The sequence below is a fragment of the Stigmatopora argus genome, chromosome 22 (assembly GCF_051989625.1).
Source record: "Stigmatopora argus isolate UIUO_Sarg chromosome 22, RoL_Sarg_1.0, whole genome shotgun sequence".
NCBI lineage: Eukaryota > Metazoa > Chordata > Actinopteri > Syngnathiformes > Syngnathidae > Stigmatopora > Stigmatopora argus.
Genome location: NC_135408.1, coordinates 8873662 through 8894973, shown reverse-complemented (window position 1 = coordinate 8894973; position 21312 = coordinate 8873662). Strand labels below are relative to the sequence as shown.

The window sequence follows — 21312 nt, the reverse complement described above, 5'->3', positions numbered from 1 at the left end:
CCTGTGGAAAGCATGAATGTGCCTCTTTCCATGACAATTTCAAGAGTTATTTTTAAAAAAAAACTACTTTTGGTCACTTTGCTAGATTTGAAAAAAAGTAAAGCTTTGTAATGAACATATATGCCAATTTTGACCTGGGAGGTCAAATGGATTTGGATGTCTACTAGTAATAAAACTGTTTTAAATTCACTGCAGAAGTCTGAAAAGAGCCCCTCTCGCCATCAATGGCACTGATAGAGTTAAGAGACCTTTCCCTCAAAAAGTGTCCCCAGCTCCATCGTTCCTCCACGCTCCCTCGCGACTAAGCTTTGCTTTTCCGTCCCTCCCCTTTGCTCCCCACCTCCTCTTCACCTATCGCCCCAACTCGCATCCCCTCTTAAATTGAAGTCAATCCTACTAAAGTTGCCTAATGCGCAGTTTTACATACAAGACAGACTTCATTCAAAGGATCCGAGGACTTTGGAAATTGGGCGTCATCCACCCGTTAGAGCTCCGGATGCTTGTTTGCCGGCTGGAGCTGCACTGCTTTGGAGGTTGCCAGGTTGGTGAGTACGTACATGGTATATTTTTATCAATATGTTGTGCTTATTTTCAATCTAAATGTAAAAAATAATGGAGCGTATGAAATGTCTTCAAGTAGTACAGATTAGTACATTTTTAGGAGAAACCTGTGCAATGTACTGTACTGATAATTTAATTTTTTTTTAGTCTCCCTAAAAATTAAAAATGCTTTACATTTGAAAATAAGGTGATCATTTATTAAAATTAAACCAATAATTGAAGTTACTCTTTGCCTGCCATCGACAATGATAAACATTTAATTTAAACTGGGATGACTGGCTGTGAATGCTCATGTTTCAGTGCCATTGACAGCACTAGACGTCCAATCTAGCCCTATAACAATTCTGATGTGTCATTGCAAATTTGCTATGTCATTGAAATCATCATCATATTGGTCCACTTATCAATAGGGATCTGGTGAAATTTTAAGGTTTTGAGAGTGTCCCAATTCAACATAAAGTTTGTGTGTTTTGCATCATTGTCATGCAGGAATACCCCCAGTTATTCATAGTTGAAATGCTTTATTTAGGATTGTAATTGCATGTCTTCTAAATACAAACACTTAAAGACCACACCCCCTGTGCCTATTAAAGCCTCGTGTAGGTCTATACAACTTTATTCCCTGTGCCCTTCAGAGATTGCATTCGTCTTGGTGGGGTGACAAAGCGGGAGTCTGCTCGTGTGGACGGCTATATTTTATTCAGGTAAGGTGTCCAAACAAGTGTAATGAAGTGAGAACAATTGACAGGTCTGTGTAAATTGTCATCAAGACTTGAAATATAATGCATCATTTCAAATTCCATGACTGGAGTTTTTGAACTTTTGTGACAACATTTTGACTTTGTTTTTATAAGAAGACATTGAAAAATCTATATATACTTGAACCATTGTATATTTGACTGACATTTGGTTGTTCCATTTCTCTTAAAACTTTGGAATACTTGTAGTATGTTGTCTATAGTTTCAGAAATGTTTTGACTTTTTCCAAAGTGGATCCCTTTTTTATTAGATTCATTTGAATTTTTTGGCATAAAAGGGGGACTGTTTTTCTTGAGTAAATCAAAGCAGGTGAGTAAATAGTTTTAACAATAATGTGATCGTATACATTATATGAAACTGTTTATATATACACTGTAAAAATATATATTTTCAACTTCCATGAAATTATTCAAATTCGAGATTTTGAATAAGTGGCTAAATGAGTTGTGCTTATTTGAATGATCAGATTTTAGGGGTAAAGTGATGCTAATGTATAATGTTAAGTCATGCGAACTTAGCCCGAAGGGAAATGAAGTTTGTCCAGCTGGTGCCACACCGCAATGACCTTGGCAAGCCAAATCCATCAAACCAAGCCATTAGCTTTCCCCCTCACCCTCTCAATGGTAATACAGTCGGTCGAGTAGAGAACAAGTCTGTAATCCACCGGTACCGCCTCGCATGGGACCGTAAGGCTAATGTGATCTTGACACATTGTTCTGCCACGAATAATGGCTTCTTTTCAGGAGCTCCTCAAGGGAGACACGAGAGCCTGCTTTTTAAGTAGTCGGACTAGATGTGAATTTAATGGGACAAAACATGCTTATGACTACGCATGTGGACACGCTACGACTTTGTGTGATGAGTACGAAGCACTGTTTTACTGCTTCTGAACCCCTGCTTCTCATTTAGGATGGTGAGGCCTGTCTTTCCACTCCTTCTGCTCTTCATTGTCAGCAGATGTGTACACACGAGTGGTATGCCTTCACACATCACAGCATTTAGCAACCCAGCATTTTCTAATCTTACTGACTTCTCTATTTCAGTTGGTGCTCGGGATTTGCTTTACCCGTTTGGACCCACCCACATGGATCTGGAGACCCCCAAGATGGATGATGGGAGCTCCCAGGAAATTCCCCTGCTTGTGCCTTTCATTTTTTTCAGTGTCCCTTACCGCACCATCTATGTAAGACGTGACCACACACCGTGAAAACATGGTTTTCACTCTGCTTCAACCACGGCCAAATTGTTATTCCAGGTCAACAACAACGGCGTGATCTCCTTCAACGAGCACGTGAGCCAGTTCACGCCAGAAGCTTTCCCTCTAAGCGACAGTCGCTCCTTCATCGCCCCACTCTGGGCGGACGTGCACAACGGGATCCGCGGAAACATCTACTACAGGGAGACGACCCTACCGCACATACTGGAGAAGGCGACTCGTGATGTCCGCAAACACTTCAAGAACATCCCCAACATTACGGCAACCTGGGTCTTCATTGCCACATGGCACCAGGTCACCTTCTACGGCGGGAGCCAGACCACCCCGGTAAAAAAAACTCTTAGTCTGTTCAATTGATTGTTGTAAAATTTCCTTGAACTTTGAGTAGAAATGTGACTGTAAAGTGAAGTAGGAACTTTTCAGTAAAACAATATATAGATTTTTGTCAGTTGAAGATGATGCACATTGTTCTGTGTGTTCCTCTATTTGATAAAACTGTTTCAATCCTCTTGTTTGATTAAAAGGTGAACACATTCCAAACTGTGCTAATCTCAGATGGTGCAGTGTCCTTCGTCTTGTTCAACTATGAGGACATTGCCTGGAGCACAGGCACAGCCAGCGGTGGAGATCCTCTAACTGGACTGGGCGGTACTACAGCTCAGGTAAAATTGGTTTTACTTGAAACAATAGTTCGTCCAATTTTATGACAGTCCCAAAATGCACTGTAACCTATTAGCCCGTTACAAATCGAGTACCTGCTATCCACAAAACTGCAACGTCCGTCTGCCCCACAGACGGGTTTTAATGGCGGGGAAATCGGACACTTCTTGAACTTGCCCGGATCCCGGTCCAACGAAGTGGTGAATATTGAACAGACGACCAACGTGAACAATCCCGGCCGTTGGTTCTTCCGTACTGACCCGGAGCTGATTGACCCCGCCAATGGCTGCAGTTACAATGGCAAGCTGTTGTTTCTCTTGTAGAAATGGCCACAGAAATGCTGACGTGCCTTTGGAACTTTTTCAGGCCGCTTCTACCGACGAGGGGAGGTCTTCTGGTTGTCGGACCGATGCTCGCGACGATGCCGCTGTCTTGACGTGGACAACGAGGTGCTGTGTCAAGATTCTCCGTGCGGCCAGATGGAAACCTGCGAGCAGCAAGAGGGGGCCTTCTACTGTCAGCCCAGCCGCAGCAGCACCTGCGTGGTGTTCGGCGACCCCCACTACCACACCTTCGACGGCCTGCTCTACCACTTCCAGGGAACGTGTACATACTTGCTGGCTCGGCCGTGCTGGGACGTGTCAGGACTGCCCTTCTTCAGCGTGGAGGCTAAAAATGAAGACCGTGGGGTGTCGGCTGTCTCCTGGTTGAGGGACGTGACTGTGGAAGTCTACAGTCACAGAGTCACACTGCCCAAAGGAAGTTTGGGAACAGTTCAGGTGAGCTAATACTGATCCCAATGATGTCTAATTAAATGCAATTGCTGTCAACTTTTGTGGCTTACCATTGGTGACAGAATCTATTATACTACTCATTTGATGTTCCTTCAAATTTAGTTCATTTGTTGATCTTATCTTCCTAATAAAAAGCAAAATAATACCCCTTCCTACTTTTCCAGATGTTGGCGACGTGGGTGACTTAGAATTAACTGATCTGATCATCCCTCCAGGTGGATGGCTTTCTGCAGACTTTACCAGTTCAGCTCCAGCTGGGTGCTGTCAGGGTCTACCAATCGGGAGTGGCTGTAGCTTTGGAAACCGATTTTGGACTCCTAGTGACGTACGACGGACAACACTACGCTTCCATTTCCCTGCCCAGTTCGTACTTCAACAACACCTGCGGCCTCTGCGGGAATTACAACGACGACCCGGCCGACGATCCCGTCCTTCCCGACGGCACCCTCGCGGAAACTGTGGCGGAGCTGGGGGGAGGCTGGCGAGCGGAGGGCGCCGACTGGCATTGCTCGGACGGTTGCGTGCACAACTGCAGCGAGTGTGACGCTCTCATGGAGGCCTTCTACCTGGGCTCGGACTACTGCGGACTCATCAACAAAACCGAGGGTCCTTTCAGGGACTGCAGGGGCGTCGTGGATCCGACCGCCTTCGTCTTCAGTTGCGTCTACGACATGTGTAGCAACAAAGACAACATTACCACACTCTGTCAGGCCATCCAGGCCTACGCTCTCGCCTGTCAAGCACTGGGCGTCACGATTCGCCCCTGGAGGTCTGGAACATTCTGCGGTGAGTTTTGCATGACATTTTCCAGATTCACCCGCCATATCTCTCGAGCAATTTGAAAGTGATTCGCTTCCTCTTCTCTTGCTGGATCTCAGCCCTGACTTGCCCACCGTTCAGCCACTACCAAGTGTGCACCAGCGCCTGTCCGGCCTCCTGCTCGGATATCACCGCACCCTTGTACTGCGCCCACCCTTGCACCGAGGGCTGCCAGTGTGACCAAGACTACGTCCTGAGCGGCAGCCATTGCGTACGGTGGGATGACTGTGGCTGCGAGCACGATGGCCTCTATTACCCTCTCAATGAGACTTTTTGGGCCCGCTCCGGCGGCGAAGAAGGCGAATGTAGCCTGCGCTGTACCTGCGCAGCCGCAGGGGAAGTCTCTTGCTTCAGCCAGTCTTGCAAGGAGGGCGAGGTGTGCACAGCGGAGGTGGGCGCGCTGGGTTGCTACCCTCGCCGGGAGGGGCTGTGTTCAATCACTCAGAACGCTGTGACGTCGTCCTTTGACGGCGCCTTCCTGCTGTTCCCAGATGACAGCTCCTACTACCTGCTGAGGCTGTGTGGCGCTGTGCCAGCTAATGGCTCAATGGTGGAGGTGAAGATAGGCAGACGGCTGGTGAACAAAGGCCCTGCTTGGAAAAGACCCCTGGTAGTTACCATTGCTAGCTTGGAGATTCAAGTGGGAGGGCTGGATTTGGAAACGGTCAAGGTTAGTAAAGTGTTTTTCCATTTCTTTTTTTTGCCGATGATAGTATGTAGTTAGCTCATTGCCTGTCATCAATGATCTGAGAGAGCTAGCCCAATCCCGGTTCAAGTGGATTTGACATCTAGTGATAAACACATATAAAGAGTTTTAATTTAGTTTTCAAGACTAGACATCTAACATTGTCCATGGCACCGAAAAAAAAACATGTACAGTTTAAATGTTTAATTTTAATCAATCATGGTTTTTATTTTCATCTGGTGTTAGGAGTATTGGGGAAATGTTAAAACCCCTGCAACCGTTTTGCCTTCCAGATTAATGGCGAACCAATGGGCCTCCCTTATATCCATCCGACCCAAACTGTAAAGGTCTACAGAGCTTCGGGTAACGCCACAGTGGTGGAGTCTCGGGGTCATCTTCACGTTTACTACACACAACAAGGATCCATCAACATCTCCCTCTCCACCACATTCTATAACCTCACTTGCGGTCTGTGCGGCGTGTTCAACGATGACCCCGCCGATGACTCCCGCCTCCCCAACGGACGCCTGTCAGAATCAGCCTCCATGTTCTTGGAGGGCTGGCGTTCTATACCCGACGACATCAGCTGCAACGGAGACTGCGAGGACTTGTACCGCATGTGCACGGACCTACGCCACTACCAGAGCCCGTGGATGTGCGGCAACATCAACGACCCCGGGAATAGCTCCTTCCTGGCCTGTCACGGAGCCGTGAACCCATCACCATTTTTCCGGAACTGCCTGTACAACATGTGCATAAAGGACGGCAACCGCTCGGCCCTGTGCTCCTCGCTACACGCTTACGCCGCAGCTTGCCAGGATGCTCATGTGGTCCTTGCTGCTTGGAGGACATCTACCAATTGTCGTGAGTTCTAGGGGGAGAGGGTGTTAGGTCTGTAGGCACAATAGGTGAAATAAGACGCAAACATTTGGTGGAACTAATACTAACAAATTCAAATCTGAACCAGAGTAATTAATGGGACTGACTGTAGACTACCCTAACTAACACAACAGTCCATCCTAAATTTTAGATGCGCAAAAACAGGTACGTGACAAGAATTAACCGGTCTCTCTCTTCCTGTGCCGTAACAGCTCTACCATGTCCAGCCAATAGCGATTTCGACGAGTGCGCCAGCGCATGCCCCCTGACCTGCGACGGCCTGGACGAGCCGGAGGCGCCGTGCCCCCTGGCGTGCGGCGAGGGCTGCCGCTGCCGGGACGGCTTTGTCCTGCACGATGGCCAGTGCATAGCCCGTGGTGACTGCGGTTGCGCCGGCCCGGACCGCCGGTTGCCCGCCAACCACACTTTCTGGACTGACAGGGACTGCCTTGAGCGCTGCTACTGCAACGGTTCGGACAACAGGGTGTACTGTCTGGCAGCGCCGTGTCACCCCGAGGAGTTCTGTCAAGAGGACCACGGCTTATACGAATGCAGACCTCAGACCGAAGCTTTGTGCGTGGTCGCTGGTTACGGCCACTTCCTGCCGTTTGATGGTGTTCCATTTGAGCTGCAGAGCTCTTGTAGTCTGAATTTGGCCACCAGCAACTGTGGGAACAACGCAAGCATGGCTGGAAGCTTGCCTCCATTCAAACTATTGGCTCTTAATGAAGAAAGGGACACGAGCCAGGCGGTTTGGGTCCGAGGTTTTGCACTACAAGTCTTTGACTTTGAGATCGAGGTGTCCCGGAGCTACAAGAACACAGCCATGGTGAGTCAATGCTAAAAGAATACTATTTTTGCCCATTAAATTAAAAAAAAAATTAACCTCAAAAGGATCTGATGTACTCATATCTTAGGTGTGTCCGTAACATGAACGTGGATCAACTGTGAGTTCATCCATGACATGCTTTTTGTTGATTCAGGTGAACAAGGAGCGCTTGTACCTTCCCGTGAAGCTCGGCCCAGGGAAGGTCACCATCTTCACCCAGGGCTCACTTTTGGTGCTGGAGACGGACTTTGGCCTGAAAGTGGCCTTTGACTGGAACACCCTGCTCCTGTTGACCTTACCCCGACAACTCTACAGCTCATCCTGCGGCCTCTGCGGGTCATCATCCTCACTCCCTGCGGACGCCCGGGCCGCCGCCTGGGTCGAAAGGGAGGCCTTCTGCCAGGTGGGCTGCGGAAAATCCTGCCCGCGGTGCGGCCCCGGGGATGAAAGCTCGCCGGACGACGGGGCCGTTGCCGCGTCGACCGAAAACGACGACGCGTATGAAGACTCGACGACCGGGCTCCGGTTCCGTCCGCGTGATGGTCTCTACGTGTTTGCGGAGCCCGAAGCGGCGAGACTATGCGGCCTGATGGCAGATCGGGAGGGTGCGTTTGTACGTTGTCACAGTAAGGTGGCGCCAGGGTTCTTTTACCAAAGCTGCCTGCTGGACGTCTGCTTGGACGGCGGAGCTCGGGAAACAGTTTGCGGCTGGCTGCAGGCCTACGCCACCACTTGTGAGCTGCGAGGGGTGCCTGTCGACAACTGGAGGGCTGTTGCGCCGTGTGGTGAGTGTTCATTCAAATCTTTAACGCGTGCCACACCTACAGCTCATTGGCTTTCAATACTCGTGATAGACGTCCAATCCATTTCAACTGAGATTTCTTTTAAATCCGCCGGCTCCCAGTCAAGCGTTGTCCGCCAAACAGCCATTACTCCAGTTGCGTCCCAGTCTGCCCGCCCCAGTGCGCCCCCACCCGCGCCCAGAAGGACTGCGGCCTAGACTGCATGGAGGGTTGCCACTGCGACCAAGGCTACGTCCTGGATGGCAAGAATTGCATCCTGCCTCAGGATTGCGGCTGCTACACAGACGGAAAGTACTATGAGGTCTGTGCAGTTTCTACTTTTCAGTCCCTATGTATAGGATACAATACAGTAATACCTTGGCATACGAGTGCCCCGACCTACCACAAATTTGAGATACGAATAAAAATCCAAGCAAATATTTGCTTTGAGATACGAGACATTTTTACATTCTCTCTCGCTCTGTTGTTTGTTTGTTCAGCCAAATCAGCTTTTCTGGAATGGCGATTGCAGCAAGCGTTGCCAGTGCATCGGCCGCAATCTGGTCCAGTGCGACACGCGTCGCTGCAAAGCGGACGAGGAGTGCGCCCTCCGCCACGGGGTGCGTGGCTGCTTCGCCCGACACTCCCGGCAGTGCGTGGCGTCGGGCGGCGGCGTCTTCAAGACCTTCGACGGGGCCTCGCTCCGCCTGCCCGCCTCCTGCTCCTTCGTGCTGTCCACCAACTGCCACAAGCTGCCCGACCTCTCCTTCCAACTCATCGCCAACTTCGACAAGCGGAGCACGCCCAACCTCACCGCCGTCTCCCACGTCTACCTCTACATCAACGAGGAGAACATCCTGGTCTCGGGCAACACGGTCAAGGTTAGAAACCAGAGCGCCTCGTCTCCCGGAGTCGCCGCTGATTACGTTGGACGGGTGGTGGGTGGGTGCAGGTGAACGGCACCCCGGTTTCGCTGCCGTTCGTGACGGGCATGATGACGCAGCTGTCCTCGTCGGAGGGATTCGTGGACATCGAGTCCCCGCAGGAGATCCGGGTGCGGTACAATCGCTTCAACACGCTGAGCGTCAGCATGGGCGCCCGGCTGCGGGACAAGCTCTGCGGCCTCTGCGGCAACTTCAACGGCGACCCGGGCGACGACTACATCACCTCGACGGGCGCGGCGGCCGCCAGCGCTCTAGAGCTCGCCCGCAGCTGGAAGACCAATGGCATGCAGGACAGGTCAGCTCGCATTGCAGTCTTAGTAGCAATTTTTCAAAAATGGAAAAGAAGACTGGGGAACAAATAACTACTGATTCCATCCCTTTAGTTAAGTACAAGCATTTTGAACCTTTTTCAGGCACTTAAGGCTTAAAAAGTCAGAATTGGTTCAAATTTTAGCAATGTATTTCTCAATTGTTGTTCTTATAACAAACCTTTTGTCCTCAGTTAACATTTTAAAAATTCAGTTAAGGAAAGAGGTTGTAAATATTCAAACTTGTCTGCAATGTAATTGATTGACTCTGTCGGGGACCATCTTTCAGATGCGACGAGACCCAGTACGTGGCGCTGGCCCGATCCTGCGACAACGCGGCCGTGCTGGCCCTGCAACGCGAGGACGCTTGCCTGAAGCTGACCGAGCCTAAGGGTTTCTTCCAGCCGTGCCACGGCCTGCTGGACCCGCGGCCCTTCTACCGATCCTGCTACCTGGACGGTTGCTACAACCGGCGTGGCGCACAAGTGTGCGGCTCGCTGGCCGCTTACGCCGAGGCCTGCCGCTCCATGGGCGCTCTCACCACCGAGTGGATCGCCAGGGAAAACTGCTGTAAGTGCGCGCGGGCCTCTCGCCGCCGCCATGTCGGCTGACCTTGCGCGTGGGACCCTGTCTTTAGCAGAATGGATTCACGACCCCTGCGCGACAGAGACGTGCGCCAACCTCACCTGCGAGCTGGACAACGGAGGCGACCTGTGCGGGTGTCCGGAATTGCCTGCTGGGAGTCAAGGTGAGTTTGTCTTTGTCAGCATTACTATGACATCCAAGACTAGGGACGTCCCGATCCCGTATTTAGGAAGGGGAAAAAGTAGATACAGACAATGTGATGTACTGTGCATGCCACGTCAAAGTACTTCAACTAGTACGACATACTAATGTTGGCAGCGATTCAGAAAATTATATATTGCAACGCAAAGGAGTAGATCAGGGGTGTCAGACTCAGGTTGGTTCATGGGCCGCGTTAACGTCAACTCGATTTCATGTGGGCCGGACCATTTTAGATATAATATTTAGATTTTTTTATAAATGGATTAAAAGAACTGGATTAAAATCCCTGAATATCCAGTTTTTTATAGATCTAAAACAATGTTTATTTTAGCTTTTTTTAAATATATTTTTAGATTTTACAAAATGATTTTTGAACTAAAAATAATTAATAAAAAAATATTTAAAAATTACAAGTATTGATTTAAAAGAGGGAAAATCAGGAAAGTTAATATACATCTATACTCTTCATTTTAATTTGGTCCTGAAACAGAAAGTCGGCACTCATGATTTACTTTCCCGGGCCACACAAAATGATGCGGCGGGCCAGATTTGCCCCCCGGGCCGCCACTTTGACACATATGGAGTAGATAGTTAAACTGGTGAAGATGATCAGAAATGCTGATTGCATGAAAACTAAAGCATACAGAAAAAATGAATAGTCATGTTATAATGTCACTGATGGGGCTAGAAGTTTTATATTGAATAGCAGCATCATTTGCAGCCAAAGAATTAAACGTTCTTAATTTTTAAATCTTCACATTTACTTTAAATAAAAAAGGCAAAGATGACGCGATGGAGGCTGAGGTGACGTGCGGGGCCAGCGAGATGGCCGTCTCCATCTCTAAGTGCAAGCTCTTCCAGCTGGGCTTCCAGCGCGGCGACGTCCGCGTCAACGACCGACGCTGCGCCGGCGTCGAGGGGGAGGACTTCATCTCCTTCCGCATCAATAACAGCAGAGGACACTGTGGCTCCCTCGTACACGTCAGTCAACTTTGGCTAAGATTTGGGGAAAAACTAGCCGCGTTGGAAGCCGTCTGAATTTGTCTTTGTCTAATTCGCAGACGAACGGGACGCACATTATGTACAAAAACACGGTGCGGATCGAGAGCGTCAACAACACGGGCAGCGTCATCACGCGGGATAAAACCATCAACGTCGAGTTCTCCTGCGCCTACGAGCTGGACCTGAAGATCTCGCTGGAGACCATTCTCAAACCTGTACTCAGGTACGTAAGATGGTCGATGGAAATAGCATGGGATGTCCCCGAAATCGAATCCCAGCACATCATTTCCGCTTCTTCCCCAGCGTGATCAACTTGACTCTGGCCACCCAGGCGGGCAACTTTGTCACCAAGATGGCGCTGTACAAGAATGCCTCGTACCGCCAGCCCTACGGGGAAGGCGAGGTGGTGCTCAGCACCAGGGACGTCCTCTACGTGGGCGTCTTCGTGGAGGGTGCCGACCAAAACCAGCTGGTCCTGGTCGTCAACACGTGCTGGGCTACGCCGTCGCGCAACAGCAGCGACCGACTGCGCCACGTCATCATAGAGCGAGGGTAAGTTTTGCCAACCATTGCTGTTTTCGTTGAAAGTTCTCCAGACGCGATGTCGTCTTCCTTCCTTTTCATCGGTTCTTAGTTGTCCCAACGTCAAGGACAACACCATCGGCATGGCGGAAAACGGCGTGTCGCTTACCTGCCGCTTCCACGTCACCGTTTTCAAGTTCATCGGAGACTACGACAAGGTGCACCTGCACTGCCACGTTTCCCTCTGCGATTCTGAACGACACGCCTGCAAAGTGGTGAGGAAAAAAAACGCTTCTCCCAGCGGCTTTTCGTCTGGTTAAAAGAACGTTTGCGTGCTCAGAATTGTCCGCCCAAGAGGAGGATGTCGTCCAGAGACGGGACGCTTGACGAAAACGTACTCAGTGTCGGGCCCATTCGAAGGCAAGGTGAGATTTTTTTCATTTTTTTAGGAACAAAGCAATGTGTGCAAAACCTGTTATTTGAATGGTACACGGTCAATCGGTCGCCGGTCTTTTGGTCGCCCGGAAGGTTATTGATAATTACCATTTAAATCGTTGCTCAAATTCCCTAAATACAAACTGTGAATTACCATTTAGTCATACTTAATGCCCTATTAATTATTAGGCCAAAGAAAAGCTGAAAATTTCCCAGATTTTATTGTTTTTTTGTTGGAGAACTTGTTAAGACCCTGACGGACGTACCTTCCTAAGGGGACAACTCATGTACATACAAACTCTTCTACACTCACACGTCGGCTCAGTGAAACTGCTCAGGGCCATTGTTGGCTTTTATTGATGCGTAGACCGTGTTGTTTTACCTTGTTTTGTCGCCGGTCTTTTGGTCGTCGGTCTTTTGGTCGTCGGTCTTTTGGTCGCCGGTCTTTTGGTCGCCCGTTGTCGCGGTCGGGGCGGCCAAAAGACCGCGACCAAAAGACCGGCAACCAAAAGACATGCGACCAATCGACCGCGCACGATTAGAACAAGGTGTGCAGACTTTTACACTCTTTGGTAGGTGGTGTTTAATAATATTATGGAGGGAAAATGTACAATGTGGAATGATGGGACTTTGTGTTAAGCATGAATCAAAAACACTTGTAGTTTGTAGTTTTAGTTTCATTTTCTTTCCCCCGTTTTGTGTCAGTGCCGGACTGGTGCGAGGTGGACAACGGCGGCTGTGAGCAGTTGTGCAGCAGTAAGGCGAGTGGTCCCGTGTGCGGCTGCGTCACAGGAATGCTGCAAGCGGACGGGAAGAGCTGTCGGAGTAAGTGGGCTTCAGCCCCAATGTCCCCCATTTTTACACACTTATTACATGACAGGGTCGCGTCAACAAGTAGTCAATCAATACTCACACAGATCCGAAACTCATGAAATTGTACAAAAAGAAAATTTGAAAAACAATTATTCATGTATGCTCAAAGCAGTCTTGGGGGAAAAATATTAGGATTCAAAGAATAGACTAGGCTATTTACCAATTTAAATGTGATTTTGCTGTCTTAGTTTCCAGCTCCAGCTGCAGACTCACACTCGCGCACCTTCTGCTGAGCACCACCGTTTTTACGCACGTGCTTCTTCTTGGATGACGCATCACGGTACCAAAAAAAGGACTTGAACAGGCAAAAGAGTCGCATTGACTCATTTATTTCACCTCATTCTGTCCTTTCGCTTGTTTAGAGCCCTCATTTTCATCTTCTCTCACCGATCGTCACTAGGCGGCACTGTAGCAAATGTATTTTTAGATCCTCCAATGCAGCGGTGGCGCCGCATTCGTTGAAAGTTCTCGTATTCAGGGATTGGACTAAAGAAGTAAACAGATTGGAACAAATTGAACAATACAGGCCGGAAGCTATGATGTGCATGCAGACATACACCAAACGGCTAAAAACAGGCTTTATATCATGACACCAAAATAATAAGGGATCGTGCAAAGAGCAAGGTTGTAATATTCCAAGCACATACAATCAGCGCTGATTTGTTGAGCGATCAAGCAGACGTCAATCTTGTCAGGCTGACTTCACCTCAGGATTTTCCATCACGCACGACTTCTCCCGTGTTGCCTAAACACAGTGCGTGACAACCTCCACACAAACTGTTTTTTTTCTTCTTCATGCCGTCTGGTTTGTACAATGAAGTATTAGGGTCACCAAAGAAAAAGGGGGGCGGGATGGATTACAGGAATAAAGTTATAATATTACAACAGTAGAGTATTAAGGCCATACAAAGAGGGAAAAAAACAATAGATCTATATCCCATAATAATATAACTCAAATCTCCTAATATTGTGAGTTTTTGTTGTAATGTAGAAACTTTTTTCCTCATATTACAACTTTATTTCCTATTCTTCTTTAACTCTTAACTTAAATATTATGGCCTATGCCTTACATTTTGTAATATTACGATGTAATTTACAACTTTATTCCCATAGGCCTATTTTTTTTAGCATTTGTTGAGTTATTCAAATAACACGTTTAATTTCAGAACTTAACATAACAACCACAAATATGGATTTTCCCCACAACGAGTGTATCCTTTTATCCCGCCTTTTTTAATTTTATGTTTAAGGGGGGAAATATGCTGAACATTTTATTAGTGGCTTGGGGAAAAATGTAAAAAAAATTGTGTGTGGTCTGTTTTTGGCCCAAATTTGTTACAATTTCTTTTGTTTTGTTAGGAAAACTACCATACTTTCATGAGTGCACGAGAGATTATAGGCTATTGCTGAAATTAAAAAGTATTGTGAAGTGTATTCACTGCTACCAATTAGAAAAGGGGGAATGACAACTAGAAAAAAAAGTACATTTTTTGTGCGCATTTCTTCATATCACTCATTGGAGTGTCAATAAAACGTGGATTATAATTCTGTAATTCTAAGTGAAATTATTCTTTGCTTCTTACTAGCATGACGCAATACTCTTATACATGTTTACAAAAATAAAAAATAAAACAGCAGCTACTTAGATGTGGTGCCAACACTGTGCTTAAGGATTGACCTTTGTTGGCCATTCCTAAGTCAGTTATGTATTGTTAGTTACATAACTTTACCGCGTGTGTTTGAGGAAAGTCTCTGGCTTTGCATTCTTTTGGCACTTAGTGAAAAATGTGTAATTTTGTCTGAGGACACAATGTTACACATTTTTCAGCGTAGTATTTCTTTCTTTAACATTCAGTCTCTTTTCTCCCCAAAACTTTATGCTTGTTTATTTGTAATACTCGAATTTCAGTTAATAATGAATGTTTTTTTTACCATTTAAAAATAATAATAATAATAATTTGAATAGGTTTGTCCCTAGTAGACTTCTAATCTATCTAAACATGGAGGGATGGATTTGTTTATTTGCTGCAAGCACTCCCAGTCAAATGGATTGAACGTCTATTGCTGTCAATGGCAGCCAGTAAGTTGAATGCTGGCATCTTTAAAGGGTGAGTACTTGATTATATACTTTTATCTGTTTTTGTCAATGGTTGGGGGGAAAACGCATGTGAAATATGCATTTGTTTTCACCAAAGAAAAAAAATACTAAGCAGGAAATGTAATCTGTGTTGTTATGACAGTCAATTTATATTGCACGCTGTTATGTAAGAGTTTCTCTTGATATTTATGGTTCTTTAATTTATGACTCATGCTGATTTGTATGGCTTCCATAATATTTGTCTTACAAACATATTGCTGTGCAACAAAAAAGTCTTGTGAAGAAATTTAATTTGAGTTTTGTTGATTTTTGAATGTCAAAATCAACAAAATCTGGAGATATTGGTGTTGTTATTTGTAGTAAAGAGCCATGCTAAAAGGGAAAACCACAAGAATATTTGCAAGGTAAGTTTTTATTTAATATATTTATATTTTCTTAATAAAGTCATAGTCAAATGAAAATATGTAGTTTTCAGATTGAAAATATTCAAGTTGTCATAAATCCATGTTAACAAAGTATTTTTGTTAATACGTACATTCCAATTTAGTGCTTTTTCCCCTCCTCCGATTCGTGAAGGCAACATTGGTTGGCTGGGAGGGGGAAAAGGAGGCGTTCACGTCCGCAGTAAAACCGACTCTCATCGCTTTCTCTTTGCTGTGTTCTCTCATGAAGGTTAGTGGTGCTCTCCATACTAGAACCACCTTCAATACGGCTCTTTCAAATCTCCAGACTTTGGCTTGCTTCCCCTCGTAAACCCCCAAGCGACGTCTGTCATGCCTTCCCAGCGATACTCGTACACACTGACAGCGACGGAGGAGCCGGCCGCCGCTCTCCCGCCGGCCAAGTCCGACATGCGACGTATGTCTTCATCCTTGTCCCGGTCCAAGCTGGTGTCCGCCTTCATGGGACTCATCATCAACCAAGCCAAGGTGACTATTTTAAAGTCTGTTCTTTCCCCCAGAATTATTAAGTCTTATTTATTTTGCCATACATCATTTTATGGTACATTATATAACTTCAATGTGAATCAACTTTAGTGAAACAAATGACACATCTTTGTGCTTTATAATATGCAACAAATGAGAAGTTTTTTTCTGCAGTGAAAATATTTTACAAGAATTTACAGTGTTGCATTATAACAAACTGGATGATAAAGATGATAAGAATACTCATTTTCATTTTTTAATATTTGTTCTACCCTTGTGGATTTTGTCAGTCTATACTTGCAGGGCTCCGTTCCGCATTCCTCCAAATTTGAAATAACCGAGGTGTAATAAATTACATTTACCAGGGTTTCCCAGACAAAAAATCCCTGTAGGCCAATCCTCCTTTTTCATTTATTTAATACATTTTTTCATCTGTAGAATAGTATAGTGAACAATGGAACAAGGTGTCCTTATGTTGACAGAAACAAGTAGAAAACAGCTCCTCATAACAGAACCTTATAAACTCCTAATCTTATCATCTGCAAGAGTGAAACCAGCTCCTCAACTATAACAACAAGACCAGCGCAAAAGTAAACAGTTTGTGCAGCTTCTAAAAGCAAGTTAGCCCGAACCCAGAGCAAATTGCAATCCGACCCCACGTCGCTTCCCTTAGCCCGTGTTTTGGGTGACGTCACGGCCGTCCCGTTGAGGGATCAGCATGTTCCCGTTTGCTCGAATTCGACCAAGCACAAATGAGACGGCGTGACCGACGACGTTTACCTCGGGTCCTCGGTCATGCCGAATAACTTCCACATAGCAGAAATTTGCGACTACTGGGTGCAAAGCAAGATATGATTGTCATTTAAATTTTTGTATTTTATTTCATGCCAGTGACGGCAATTGATTTTAACTTAAAATAGTTGAGTAGTCGTCCCAAAGTGAATCCTTGTTTTGACCATACTTGCGTTCACCTTGGTGACACAATCCCATGCAAACAACCATGAACTGAATGCACTCTCTTTCTCCGGGAGCAGAAGCAGAGTCCACAAGGCCTGGTGGGATTGAAGAACCTGGGAAACACGGTGCGTGTCCCATCGTGGACTGGACACGGCTCGCTGCCTAACCTCCGTAGATTGATCCCCTGTTTGTTTGGTTTTCTTTCTACTAGTGTTTCATGAACTCCATTCTCCAGTGTTTGAGCAACACTCCCGAGTTGAGGGACTACTGCCTGAGGGAGCTCAATCAAACAGACCTCCAAGTACACAACAAAACCAATTCGGCTCTTGTGGAAGGTACGAAGCTTTAATCCGGTATAGCAAACTGCGGCCCGTGGGCGAACTGCGGCCCCAGAGCCGCACGAAGGGAGGTCTATAAAAGTCAATGGCCTTAAATGTTTGAATAAAATGTGCATTAAAATGACAATTACAATAAATAAAAACATAAATACACTGCTTATGCAAAAAAACCTCAATTAAAACTGTTTGAAAATAAGAAAACATTTACTGTGAAATTGTTGGCCACCATTCGCAGTGACATACCAATAATATTTATTCATTTATATACTTGTAAATTCTCTTATGTTAGCCAACGAGTGCATTATAAAGGGTTAGTATGTTAATTTCTGTGCACTTTGTTCTCCAGTTAGAGAAACCGCCATGGGTCACAGCTCGGTCCAATGTCATTCAGCTATCACTAAAAAACATCCCAACATTATCAGTGAACTTAGACTCTTGTTTCCTGCGAAGCCCACTAAGATAAGATAGGCTGCAGTCCTTGCGTCTTATCTCCTTGCCGCATTATGTCAAGCCAGCATAAAACATACTAGTTTGTTGTATAAGGACGTTGAGTCACTTTTTATGACGCGCACGTACAGTAGGTCGCATCTGGTTTTTCTTCCTGCGTTTGACTTGGAGTAGATTAGATTGCCTTTGACAACAACTGTAGGAAAGGATTTCGTTGACCAATGTCTTTTGTGGAGTTATGCTAACAGAGGATACAATTGCCCACGCACAAGAGGCTCAATGTATATTTCAGAAAGTCCGTTTTATTTCCTCAGAGTTTGCCAAACTGATTCAGAGCTTGTGGACGTCGGTCAACAACGAGAGCTTTGTCCCCTCTAATTTCCGGAATCAGGTCCAGATTTGCGCTGCTAAATTCGCCGGATGCAAGTAAGCCCTGTGCTCTTTTCTTTGCAATTGTCATGTCTCGAGATGAACTCGCCGCCACTTTTGACCTCTTGACTGTCCTGTGCAGTCAGCAGGACGCCCAGGAATTTCTGCGTTTCCTGCTGGACGCCCTCCACATGGAGGTGAACAAAGCCACCACGCGCCCCGGGCCGTCCGTCGAGGACTTTGACCAACTCTCGTAAGTCTGCGCGTCATAGACGTGGACCACCTCTGCTCTCAATAAGTCACTAAATGACCATAAAGCCAGTACGGAATTTTACGATTGCATTTTTGAACATTCTGTTACTTCTTTGAAAAAGGGCCTGCTATGCCTCAGCATTTTCTTGGAACCTTCTTACATGAATTTCCTTACTGGTTGTTTGAAAGTTGTCCCTGTCTTGTTTTTATTCCATCATCTAAGCGTTGACTTTAAAATCTTCTTTTTGTAGTGACGACGACAAATCCAAACGGATGTGGAAGATGTATTTAGAGCGGGAAGACAGCAAAGTCGTGGGTGCGTAAGCTCACGATCGGTATCCTGAAAACCGCTACGTGAATGAATGAAATATCATGTGACGTGTCTGTCGTAGATTTGTTTGTCGGGCAGCTGAAAAGCTCGCTGACCTGCACGGTATGCGGCTTCCGCTCCACCGTCTTCGAACCCTTCTGGGACCTGTCCATCCCAATCGCGCCGGTAAGGAAGCACACCCCAAATTTCACCAAACTGACCGTAATGTTTTCACGTTTCTCGTTCTCGCCACAGAAAGTCTCCGGCGAGGTGACTCTCAAAGATTGCCTGAGGCTATTCACCAAGGAGGACGTGTTGGACGGAGACGAGAGGCCGGTAAGACGTCAAATGCGCCGTTTTCCACGGTTGCGTCTTGACCTCATCTCTCGCCTTGGGTATTTTGTCTGGGCAGACGTGCGACAGATGCAAAACAAGGCAGAAATGCACCAAACGGTTCAGCGTTCAGAAGTTCCCGCAGATCCTGGTGCTTCATCTCAAGCGTTTCTCCGACTCCAACGTTCGAGCCAGCAAGCTGTCCACGTACGTCGACTTCCCCCTCAAAGAGCTGGACCTGAAGGAGTTCGCCTCCGAGGGCGGCGGTACGTTCTTTCCGCGACCTTCAGGAAAATCTTACTCGTTTCTTTCCTGATTGTTTGTTTTCTCACCCCTCGCAGATCGCGCCCTGTATCACCTCTACGCCGTGTCCAACCACTGGGGCAACACGCTGGGCGGCCATTACACAGCCTACTGCAAGAACGCCACCGTTGGCGAGTGGTACAGCTTCAATGACTCCAGGTTGGTCATTCTTACAGAAGAAAAAAATCTCTCTTTTGCTGCCATTGATGTCACCTGACGTTCAACCACGTTTTGACCCAATGGTCAAACCCTAGTGCAGGGGTGGCCAACTCCGGTCCTCAAGAGCCGCTATCCGGTGTGTTTTCCATATCTCCCTCTTCTAGCACACCTGAATCAAATGACCAACTCATCAGCAAGCCGTCCAGAAGCTTGATACCGATCCTGATTATTTGATTCAGGTGTGTTGGTGGAGGGAGACATGGAAAACAGACCGGATGGCGGCTCTCGAGGACCGGAGTTGGCCACCCCTGCCCTAGTGCAACAAAATCCTGCCGTAGCTCCGGTTCAACTGTTTAACGCTAACAAATACAGCATAGATGTGTACATAGTGTAAAACCTATCTACAGTATACAGTACCAAGACACTTTGTGACATGCACAGTTAGTGCAAATTCCAAGATAAGGTAGCCTACGGGTATATTTTAATGAGCAAAAATAGCTACTTGACCTAAAAAGGAGTCTCATTTAGGTTGCCTTGTTAGTGCCATCTTATCAGATTTAACGACTGTGTTTTATGTGTGTGCGCTAGGGTGAGCCACATGTCCTCCAGTCAAGTGCGCAGCAGCAATGCCTACATCCTTTTCTACGAGCTGGCCAAAACTCAGACGTTTCACCTTTAAACTTCCAACTATGCAACCCAACTCGAGACCCAGTGAGAGTGCCACCCGGTGGCTCAGACTGACAAACAGGTCATGGGATGATGAACTGGAATCCATAGACCATGATGAGGATTTTCCTTTTTTTATGCACTTTAAACACGGAATACATCCTCATCTGGAGAGGCTACACACACACAAAAAATGTCTCAGACCTGATTCCCGTGTTTTAATCTGTTCAATCACGAGGTAAGGTAACTTTTCAGTACTTTTGCAAAGCCATCCGCAACAAACTATGGACCAATAACACTTTATTTTTGCACAAAACAGTTGACTGTAAAACATCAAGACGGGAAATAAGATGCTGTGTGTGTGCGTGTGTGTTCGGGATTTTTGTTTTGTTTTTCATAAAACAAAGTTTTGGCGAATATAACTGTGCATGTACTTTTTTTTCAAACGTGATTATAGGGTTGTACATTATTGACATATGTTGGGGATGGTTTTATAACCGTCATGCCATGTTTGTCCACATGGGTCATTGTGACCTGATGACACATTAAGATTGAGTCAATATATTAGAGTGATTAAAAATGACAGAACTTCAAGCAGCGAGCAAACAATACAGTGTTAACTGTGTTAATTGGTGAGTGGACATTCTAATATTCATTGTGCTCTCATTCATTGTAGAAGTAACTGTCATGTCCTAGTATGCGTCCAGTGATGCTTATTTCTAAATGTACCCATTCTTACATAGGTGTTATTCTTGTGCAAGTGAAGGCCATTGGGTGAGTGAGGGCCCGCCACAGGACCGAAAAAGCGCACCCCCCACCTCGCAACCATCTGCTCTATGAAGCCAGCTGGGACAGTAAAGTTGCAGTTGCAGGTATCTCAATGGATGTTAAAGGATCAAACTATGTTAAGGATGAAGTTACAACTGAGTGAGGGGGAAAATGAATTGTACTTTAATTGTACTGTGCCAACTTTAAACAAATATTAACCAAAGTACTATAGTGTAATTGCTATTAGTATCATGGATCTAACCCTTACAAACTATAAAATTTGTTTGGTGGAACATTGTTTTCTAAACATTTTAAGGTGTTACATGTTGTTTTTGATATATTTCAATGTAATGCAGATTTCTCCATAAAGCTTGCGACAGTGCTTTCTGTGCAGTTTGCACCACCTAGTGGCAGTTTATGGAAATGTAGATGTAAATGACAAAGTATACCGCATCCGTATTTTATGTATTTATTATAAAAATATGAAAAATTACTATTTGAAATATGACGTTGTAACACCAATATATTACTA

At 46.1% G+C, this 21312-nt stretch overlaps 2 protein-coding genes across 3 annotated transcripts; both read left to right on the top strand.

Annotated features, from left to right (window-relative positions):
* The first annotated feature begins 2229 nt into the window (after positions 1-2229).
* Positions 2230-15390, top strand: tecta (tectorin alpha). Of its 2 annotated transcripts, XM_077592843.1 has the most exons (22): positions 2230-2294; positions 2364-2503; positions 2576-2863; positions 3061-3198; positions 3331-3496; positions 3563-3975; positions 4206-4776; positions 4869-5479; positions 5788-6358; positions 6586-7202; positions 7357-7987; positions 8107-8306; positions 8485-8865; positions 8937-9223; positions 9526-9806; positions 9874-9984; positions 10801-11003; positions 11084-11247; positions 11328-11576; positions 11659-11821; positions 11887-11971; positions 12687-13438. In XM_077592843.1, the coding sequence occupies exons 1-22, from the start codon at positions 2231-2233 to the stop codon at positions 12911-12913; spliced, it is 6561 nt and encodes a 2186-aa protein (XP_077448969.1). In that variant the 5' UTR covers position 2230; the 3' UTR covers positions 12914-13438. The 2 variants fall into 2 exon arrangements, with proteins under 2 accessions (XP_077448969.1, XP_077448968.1); XM_077592842.1 differs by lacking the exons at positions 2230-2294; positions 2364-2503; positions 2576-2863; positions 3061-3198; positions 3331-3496 and having other exon boundaries at positions 3568-3975; positions 12687-12806; positions 13043-15390.
* A 195-nt stretch (positions 15391-15585) lies between these two features.
* Positions 15586-21109, top strand: LOC144068374 (ubiquitin carboxyl-terminal hydrolase 2-like). Its single transcript, XM_077592855.1, has 11 exons — positions 15586-15881; positions 16913-16960; positions 17047-17170; positions 17935-18046; positions 18132-18242; positions 18493-18557; positions 18634-18737; positions 18807-18887; positions 18964-19150; positions 19226-19346; positions 19935-21109. Exons 1-11 carry the CDS (start codon positions 15726-15728, stop codon positions 20023-20025), a joined length of 1200 nt encoding a protein of 399 aa, XP_077448981.1. The 5' UTR covers positions 15586-15725; the 3' UTR covers positions 20026-21109.
* Positions 21110-21312: the final 203 nt, after the last annotated feature.